Source organism: Formica exsecta, unplaced genomic scaffold, assembly GCF_003651465.1.
Source record: "Formica exsecta isolate Colony F162 unplaced genomic scaffold, ASM365146v1 scaffold21, whole genome shotgun sequence".
In the NCBI taxonomy this organism is placed as follows: Eukaryota; Metazoa; Arthropoda; class Insecta; order Hymenoptera; family Formicidae; genus Formica; species Formica exsecta.
Genome location: NW_021849398.1, coordinates 3,946,631 through 3,956,464, shown reverse-complemented (window position 1 = coordinate 3,956,464; position 9,834 = coordinate 3,946,631). Strand labels below are relative to the sequence as shown.

General features: G+C 41.7%; 1 protein-coding gene across 1 annotated transcript; it reads left to right on the top strand.

Annotated features, from left to right (window-relative positions):
- LOC115234943 lies at positions 1-9,770 on the top strand. Its single transcript, XM_029806368.1, has 5 exons — positions 1-112; positions 2,917-2,975; positions 3,055-3,128; positions 4,367-6,109; positions 6,366-9,770. Exons 2-5 carry the CDS (start codon positions 2,930-2,932, stop codon positions 8,793-8,795), a joined length of 4,293 nt encoding a protein of 1,430 aa, XP_029662228.1. The 5' UTR covers positions 1-112; positions 2,917-2,929; the 3' UTR covers positions 8,796-9,770.
- Positions 9,771-9,834: the final 64 nt, after the last annotated feature.

The window sequence follows — 9,834 nt, the reverse complement described above, 5'->3', positions numbered from 1 at the left end:
TTCTTTCGGAAACATTAACTCAAACGCGCTTTGAATTGCGAAAGATCATAGAAAGTGCATTCCTGGCGTTTGGAAATCGATTTTAACGCTACGTCAAGGTCGATGAATCTAGGTAAGAAAAATTACCATATAAATGGGAAACTAACTGTTGTAAGATATAAATATCTATAAATATAAAGAAGAATATCGTCAGGGATTTTTTTATTTAATTTAGTTTTAAATAAGATAATTAAATTATAATGATTCTTAAAGACATATCTAATAAAAGAACGTTTTTAAAAAGATATATTATTAAAAAGTACGGGATTAATAACAACTTAAATCGGCAACTAAGTAGTTTAAATCTTATTCGATTGATTTGAATTTATTAAATCGTATTATTATATTACACGGCAATCGAGAAAAATATATGCGGTCATAAAGATCAGAAGCAACAGTGAGTTTGCTCGTATTTCAATCAACTCTTAATCGAATTATTCAGAATGGCAGAAAATTCCTTGAGTAATTCTGTCTCGTATAAATCATATTTAATGGAGAAAAACGTGCAACTTCGATGATTGCCTGTTACGTTAATGTACATATTATTTCACACAGTTATTAAATTATAACAACAATCGTTTATCATACATATTCCATCACATTATTTAAAAGCTGAACGAATAATCTTAGTTAGACAGTTTTTTCAAGATCGCAAAATCTTTTCTGAGAATATGGTTTTTTGTTTGATAATGCAAAGTAATTCAAAATATTTCCCTGCGCTTTTCATATTCAATCATAATGGATTGAATTTAAAAAACGATTGATAAAACGAAAAATGAGAGGCTATTCAAACTCTGGAACGCCAGGTTTATAACATTCGACTCTATTCATCATGTCGACCATGGAATGTATCAACTCCTTTGGGAATGCTGGACAACGACATTTATAATTAATTCATCTGGAAACTGGCTTGAAATTTAAATGCAACCGGGCTCTATCGATTTCTTGTACTGCAGCCATTTTTGACCGAAAAGATGGCAGCACCAAACGATATTATTTGCGAGCAAGCGCACTCATCCAAGTGTTTTTATTTCATACCTGTGGCACATCCGTCTTCCGGGCCAACAGGAAAGAAACATAAAAAAAATCTTGGGTCATTTTTAAATACAGATTGTGAAAAATTTGAAACACTGATATTTAAAAAATTTTATCCCTCCAGAGGTCGAAAGAGAAATTGGAACGGATTATTCATCATATAAATGGAAATAAATATTAATTTTAAAATACAATTTTTAGTATAAAGCACGATATATACATCCACGAATTATTCATTATCGTAAACGATAATCATCGATGTTTGAAACAGATATTATGCGATAGTCGAGAAAAACATTACATTTGTAAAAGACGATATTCATTATATACACACAAATATTTACTAAAAATTTGTAATTACTCGTATATAATTATAGAAGATACGGCTGCACGTAATTAGCCGCGTACGCGCAAAATTGATTATTCGTACGATGATTATGTGAGATGCAAAAGAAATATTCATACGGTCCGTATCGCTTAACACCAGCTTATAATTACGTCAAAATCGATGAGTGGCGATCAGATTCGCCAATTGAATTGGCGTGGCGATGCTGCGCGAACCAATTTCTAGGGTCTCGCATTATTAACGCGTGGCTATCGATTAAATGAAATTTCGATCATACAATTCGGGAAAGTGAGAGCGTTTACGGAAAATGCTTCAATATCGCGGCACTTTTACTTTTTCCCGCCTGAAACTTTCTTCTACATATGACGGTAAGAAAAAAAATTACCTATGCAAAGTCGACAATTTGTACACCCCCGATGCTTAACGAATGAGGAGAAAGCGCGTTATTTTTACATTACAAATTTCCTGCGCGCTCAGCTTTACTATTTTATGTAATTCTGTTTTACTATTTTATATAATATACATGCGATATTGTTTCTTCCTTTTAAACATTAATTGCGAGAATAATTGATTGTAATATCACGCTACCATTTCATACAATTTTCAGTTCATTCAGTTTGTTCATTCGCCTATTAATTATCCTTGTTACATATAGACTCCTGCGAAAGGTTTAATGTTTAATGGTATCGTAAGCAGTATCGTAACTCTATCTAAATTTATGTTGCAATTTCATAATCCGGTAGCTTCGGCCGTTACGTCGAACATTTGCACCAATAATGGGATAGTTAGCGATTCACCGCGTTAGCCTCATGAATATTAAGATTTACTAACGACTTTGTAATATCCCCCGATATCTCCGCTTTTTCTTTTTTATATCCGCGTGATAAGTCAAACTGTCACTACGACAAACAATGTTTTAGAAAAGCTAAAGTTCAGCCAAGTGACTCGAAATTACAATATCGGGCCTATTAACTCGCATTTCACGTTACTTTGCACAAAAGTGCACATTGTACAAAAGATGTTCGTGTATTATGGCAAATGTCCGTATATAAAAAGAGAAATTCTCTCCCCCTTTCGTGGATTTCGTTATTACCGCGATTTAAGAATGAGAAAACAGCACGGAAACGATCCGGGAGATTATGATAGATGCACGACGCTTTCTATCCTTCCTTTCTCTACGCGATACGTTACACTTTTCTCGTGCTCATATTTTAACATCAGTTAATTCACCTTGATGCGGGATGAAGTATGGGGCGCCGGGTGTCCTACTTATATCACGGGGATATTGATAAATATTATTTTCTCGTATGATTTAATCCGCTTTACGCAGAGAAAGTGTAGTATTTTATATAAATAAAAATTGCTTTCGTTTTAAATTTAACATATTTTTTTCGATCATCCGTTTAATTCTGTTCTTACAAATGCGATGCGATGATAACATTTGAAATAAAACATCGGACTCTGTTAATAATAAGCAATTATTTGTTCTGTTGCAGAATTCACATATAAATGATCTCATGGTCTGCCACGATGTCGTCGACACTGTTACTGAGTTGTAAGTATATTTTACGCTAAATTCGCAAGATCTTCTGTCATATTAAAAAGCTTTAATTTATATTATTCGAATAATACAGATGTTTTGACGACATGGCTGTTCGTCGCCATAGGAGCGATCACCGTATCAATAGATCGCGCTGACATTAAAGCCGTAAGTATAATCGATATAAAAAATTTCACCTAATCTTTATTGTACATTATTATCGTTAATTGTTAATACCATTACTTTTATGCTTTATATTTTTTTTAATTTAATATTCAAATATCAATATAGTTAATATTTAATATCAGAAAGTTATGACGATGCTATTCTCTTTGAGCCTTCTCTTTGAAATTTTTTAAAATAAAGAACTATCTTTAAATTCATAAAGCGGATCATATATAAATTATAACTGACTTTTCCGAGACAGCTTCTCTCGCGCATTTGATATTTTATTGACATCTTTCTATTATCGCATAAGTAATGCACGAGTCAATAAAATCTCTGTCTTTTGATTCTAATGGCGTTTTACGCGACTCGACAGCCGCGCGGAAACGCGCGACAATTCCTTTACTGCCACAAAAGCAAAATAACTGGGGAAGTTAGACGAAAGATAATTTGCCGTCTAAAAGCTATTGATTTTATTTCGCATGTAACACAATATTCGCGCGCACGTTTATCCACAGTCGCCATCGAGAAGTGACATTCCGACACCTTAGATTTTCATTTTATTACGCTATTAGGATTCTCGACAGGCGTGCAAATAAAATACGCGGCTTATCACGGAACGTGTGTACTCGGAATGAACGGACTTAGGAAGGTGAATTGGAAGTAACATGTTCTCAAAGCCTCGTACGCTTATTTTCTGATTATACCGACCGCAGCTTGCCGCCAATAGCGGGAAATAATAGTCTCACTTACAATTTTCTCGTACGTCCGCGTCGTGGTGAAACTGGAACAGGAACCATTCCATTAACCTCTTCAGGAAGTTCGAATATCGCATTACTGTAGCTGTCCTTGCTTTAAACGCGAACGAAAGTTGTGTTTGATGCACCGTATAGGGAAGGTACATGAGAGCTTGATGGCAAAGCTAGATATACAAGTTGCTCGGCTGCAATGTACTGATCTAATGGATCGTAGTTTAAAACAATTCTTGTTAGTAGATGGAGAAGTGTAAAATAGAGAGTTAATTATAAGAAAGAATATTTTTTAATAGAATGTTATAAGTATATTATTATAAAATCAGGGAGACAAGGATGTGCTCGATATATACAAATTTTATTAATTTTATTATTTTTAATTTTTTTTTTAATTTTGTGATCCTAATTTAGCGAGACTTATAGATCTGATATATTCAATTTCTGAATTTTCCTGTCAAAATATGTAAAGCTCGAGTCTCTGATCCATAGCCACCAACACGATCATCGATGATCGCAAACGGATGGCGGCCACTGACTAATTCCTACGAGGAAACGATCGGCACCAACGTGTCGCCATCCAGCTACCTAGAGAAGAATGTCCAGGTGCATCCTGTCCTAAGCAAGTTTCAAGAGCACATGGCGACTTCAGAGAAACTGAAGCCGCCGCGGAAAGGCAAGCCGCCAGTTCACGAATACAGTCCGCCGAGTATACTCGGTAGTTTCACGGTGTTCGGACATGCGGCGACGAAGGCGCGGGGCGAGACTAAGACGCCAAGCAAACCCTTGCGTGCTTCGGAGACCCAGGAGTATACGTTCCTGCTACCACCGCCCAAGGACGCGTATCGTTTCGAGGTGAGCCAAAACCGCAAGCCAATCCTGCGCGACAACGGCAACTACCTACGACAGCCGCAGTTTATCACAGCGCAGAATGTTCAGCAACTGCCGGATCCCGTGCGCGCCGCGACCTATTTCATCAAGAGTTACGCGTCCACCGATCATCCATCGACGCATGCCGTGAACCATCCGAGCAATCGTCCTTACATACCGCCCTACGCTATGCCGCAGGCGTTACAATCCTCCCGTCATCAGGTGAAACCGTTCGAGTCCCTGAAGGTCAACGGCAACGCAAAACCGTACTTCCAGCCACCTAGCGCGGAGATTCCGGGCGACTTTGGCAAACAAAAGATCGGCAACGAACGTGATGCTTACGACAGATATCAGCCGCAACCGCACAACGCGCAGATCTTGAACGCGGCGAGCAGCGGAAACTTCTACAGCCAAGTGAACCACTCTCCGAACGGTCACTTCAAGTCTTCCTACGAAAGAGACCCCGCTTTCCTGGTGCACGAAAGCCACGAGGTCAGCTACGTGACGTCTCCCGGTACGTACAACGCGTACAACTTCCGGCCCTCGTTGCCGTACGAGACTCTCCTGCCACCCGCGGTCTACACGTCTTCGTCGACGCCGTCGCCTACTACTGCCGTTACGCGGAATCCTGGCAAATATAGTCAGACAGTTGATGTCGCTCGCGAGAATGACTACAAACGTCCGGATCAGAGTCCGCGGAAGAAGCAGGAGAAACTCGGTGGACAGACCGAATCACCTAATTCTCGAACGACGAGCACTTATTATGTATCGGAGCAACAGGATCTGACACCGCCTACGTGGGCGAAAAACAAATATACGTCCGACATAAACGAAGTTCTTCCGAGGGAGAATCCGCCGAACAAGTTCAACCAAGAGATCGTGAACCAGAATCAGATCACGCAAGTATCGAAGCTCTACCATAGACCGCAAAGCTCCTACAATCCTGTCGAGGTTTACCCATCGACGCCGATATCGGATTATGAGACACCCGAGAGTATCTCTCTAAAGCACTTTAACGAGCAACAGTTTCTGCTGCAACAACAGCTGCTGCAGCGCGATCGGGATAGACTGGCGGAACAGGAGCGCCAGCAAAAACTGGAGATTGAACGACAGCAGCAGGAGGAGTTGAAGAAACGGCAGGAAGAGCTAGATCAGCTTTTACAACAGGAGAAGGAGGAGGAACAGGCGGCCAGACTGGCTGTGGAGTCTGCGAAAAATCAATCGCAGGATATCGTGAAGATCTCGCCCGATATGCCGTACACGATTCAACTGGCGCAATTCGAACCGCAGGTCACTACGGACGTCAATATTCTTGTATCGCAGCCCGATGTTTACAATGTCGAACAATTAAGATTACAGCCTCAGGTAAGATATTATTTTTTATAATTTAATGTATTGCATCCGATGTTAAATATTAAAGTACTATTAATTGACATCTTTAATGATGACGAATAAATTGAACTATCAATATTAATTATCAAATATTATCTTTTAATTTAACAATTTTATTTATTAGGTACATAAATAATTTTATTAAAAAATTTGTTCTATATTTTTTGATTATTATAAATTCTCTACAAGATAAAAAAACAAATTAAAAATTTATCTGTAAATATTATAGGTATCGCAAATTCCGGAGAATCAAGTAAATCAGAATTATCAATACCAGCAGCATAAGCAGAACGAGTATCAAGAGCAACAGGTCGATTATCGCGAACCTCAAATCGAGACACGGCCGTACCGTCCGCAAAAACCGTTCCGTGATCCGCATCGCCGTAAAAAACCAACGCCCGAATCTTCACTGACAGATTCACCGAGCCAATCGCCGGATACCTCCGTTCCCTTAACCCTTCACGTAGACGAAGTGCCCATTCAGACAACGCTGGCACCAGAAGCGCAGACTTTGCCGGTGGTAACGACGCAGAAGCCGTCCAGAACTCGTCGTCCCGGTGTCCCAATTCGACGAAGAAAACCTTCGACGACTACGGAGGAACCCGTTACAACGTCTTACACGGAAGAAGAATTTCTCAAGTACAACAGAGAGGAAGCGCAGCACAATCAGTACGATTCTTCGCGAAGGAGACGAATAAAACCCACCCAAGTGACTTACAACGAGGACATAGTCGCAGAGAAAAGAGGCAATATCAGAAAACGACCTAGTTACCGAACCAGAGTGAATCACGACGACGCCTTTGACGCGCAGATCGTCACGGAGAGCGCACAATCGTCGCTGAATTCCTACGGACAGACGACGGAGTCTGCACCGAGTTACAATGAGAATAACCAGTTCGAGACAAATCAGCCGAGCGTCTCGTACGTAACAAGTCAGCCAATTAATCAGTATTATGATTACTCCTCGCAGCAAAGCGCGGGACCACGCGAGGAGCACCGTGAAGATCATCGCGAGGATTATCGCGAGGATCATCGCGAGGATCATCGCGAAGATCATCGCGAGGATCATCGCGAGGATCATCGCGAGAATCACCGCGAAGATCATCGCGAGGATCATCGCGAGGATCATCGCGAGAATCACCGCGAGGATCATCGTGAGGGTCATCGCAAGGATCATCGCGAGGATCATCGCGAGGATCATCGTGAGGATTATCGCGACACCACCGTGCCAGTGCAGGAATATTTTACGGAGATTAGCCGCGACAAAGTCGAGGACTACAATGTCGACGTGCATCAGAAAAATGCGAACGTCGTTACTAATATACCGGAAGATTTCTACGTGAAGACCGAGGGTAATTACTACGATCGTGCGACCACGATTGCATCGACGACTACGACGACGACGACCACTACTACTACTCCTGAACCGACGACGCAGACTCCCCAGATTGTCTCTTCCACCCTGAGATCTCATAAGATGCGCCCCTTGAGATACGGCAATGCTACCAGACCACGCTTCAGTATCAAGGATTACAAGAGCCGCTTGGATTACAAGAGCCGATTGTCTCAAGGTTCCACGACGGAGGCCGTGCCGACGCCCGCCGGCGAAACCTTGACACGGGTTTCTCATATCAAACAGAGAACGTCGAATGCGAAGAATCAACAGGCTCAACAGCCGGGCGATACCGTCAGAGAGACCACTGGTAGATACAAGTACGTCTCTAGGGTGAACTATCGAACCACTACTACGCCGAGCTCGGTGGCCGCGAGGGAGTATGAACGATTTTCGGAGGAGACGTCCTCGACGACTGAAAAGAGCAACAAGTTTGTGCCAAAGAGACGGCCGATTAACAGCAATGTGTATCGAAGCAGAATTGCATCCACCACGAATAGTCCCACCCGATCGCAAATTAACGGCGAGACGAATGTCAGGCAGAGCTCGACGCGACCCGAAAACGTGTACTCATCGTCGATACGCAAGCGGCCGGTCGTAAAGAGCAGGCTGCATTCGCATAAGGAACACGTGGCCACGGCGTATCCAGATAGTAAGCGACAGGAAGAACCTACGGAGATGGCCGCTGAGGAAACCAGTTTTTACTCGGCTATGACGACCGCCGCTTCATCATCGTCGACCACCCATCTCGTGGGCAATGAGATTGTCAGCGTGAAGGAGGAGACCGCGTCGCTCGATAACTATCCGGTGCCACTCGGCGTGCAGGAAGACAAAAATGAGGATCACCGAATTGAGACCGATTCCCAAGACGAGAAGGTAAAAGCAGCATTAATTGACGCGACGACCAACGATGACGATCGCGGACAAGTCTCTGGCGACAAGCAGTCTAATGAGAGTCGAGTCGAAAAGTCGGAAGTCTCCCCGTCCGTCGAGAGCAAGGTCGACTCGCCGCGAGAGGAAGAGTCGGAAACCGCGGAGACCACGACCAAGTTCGATGTGCCCTCTGACGAGGAGGAACTATTCGCCAAGGCGTCGCAGAGCGTGGCGGATCTGACGAGCTCCGCGTCCGCTCTCTACGACAAGCCGGGCATGTTCAAGGCGGTCTCACCGGAGAGCAGACTCGTTTCATCCCATTTCAAGATCACCACAGACGAGCCGACGTTACCCATCGAGGCCTTCTTTCAGGAATTCTCGAAGAAGAATTGATGGTTTACGAAAATAATCCACTTTGCCGCGCGGCAACAGACTGTTGCCGAATCATACGGTCGATAATTCCAGAACGGGGCGAAGAAGCGTAGAAGAATTTCCGAACATTTTTGATAAGCGAAAAGTCAGAGATACGATATTTTCAATAAATATAGACTTTGCAAGAAAATTTATATTTCAAAACAGAATGTAGAACACGTTACGTCAGGGAAGGGGCTACAATTTTTTTCCAAGTATTATGTTACTTGTAAAGTCTCCTAGACCCGGAAGAGCGTTTCGAGAGACTCACTCAGACGAGAAGAACTCACATATATTACGTCACATATACCGTAGCCTTAGGCGTACTTATTTCCGTTTCTAAAGTATTGTCATTGCAAAGTATTGTCATTTCCGTCGTAGTAAATTAAAATGGCGTATCGAGCGTTTCAACACGCGATCATCACATTTCGAGCACACTTCCCAGTGGATATACGACTCTTTTAACGACTAAACGTTATACCAAAAATGTTAAGTCCGCGAAGAAGCGCCTCTGCAACGATGAAATTCCCGGAAGAGCAGTCGCGCTTTTTCTCGTACTCTCGACAGGACATTGCGTGTGCAATATCTGTAAAAAAGCAAAGTATTCGACCTGCTCATGTCCTGTGGTAATATCCTTCGTATACATCCTTTTTGTACCTTTTTATTCTAGGTTACTCATAAAGGAAGCGATACTAAATTAGAATATAAAATATAACAATGTAATAATTATAATGTCTTATATTAGTGTAATCGCGAATCATATCTCATTGTATTTATTTGAAGCGTGCGGGATCATTCTCTAAATCATTTCTCGTTGTCACTTTCCGCGACGTCGAGATGAGAAAACTAACGAACACCAAGAGATATTGTAAATATGAATAAATAGCGTAGAAATTTTCAATACTATTTCCTGGGCGGAACATTTTTTAAAATCTTTTATATATTAAGAAGGAAAAATATTTTAAGATCATTCAGAGCAAATTTAAATACAACAACAGATGTGTATATATATATATATATA

Coding starts and splice junctions, on each gene's coding strand:
- LOC115234943 (XM_029806368.1), top strand. CDS start 2,930: ATGATCTCATGGTCTGCCACGATGTCGTCGACACTGTTACTGAGTT. Junction 3,129..4,366: donor ATCGCGCTGACATTAAAGCC/GTAAGTATAATC, acceptor TCTGATCCATAG/CCACCAACACGATCATCGAT. Junction 6,110..6,365: donor AATTAAGATTACAGCCTCAG/GTAAGATATTAT, acceptor TAAATATTATAG/GTATCGCAAATTCCGGAGAA.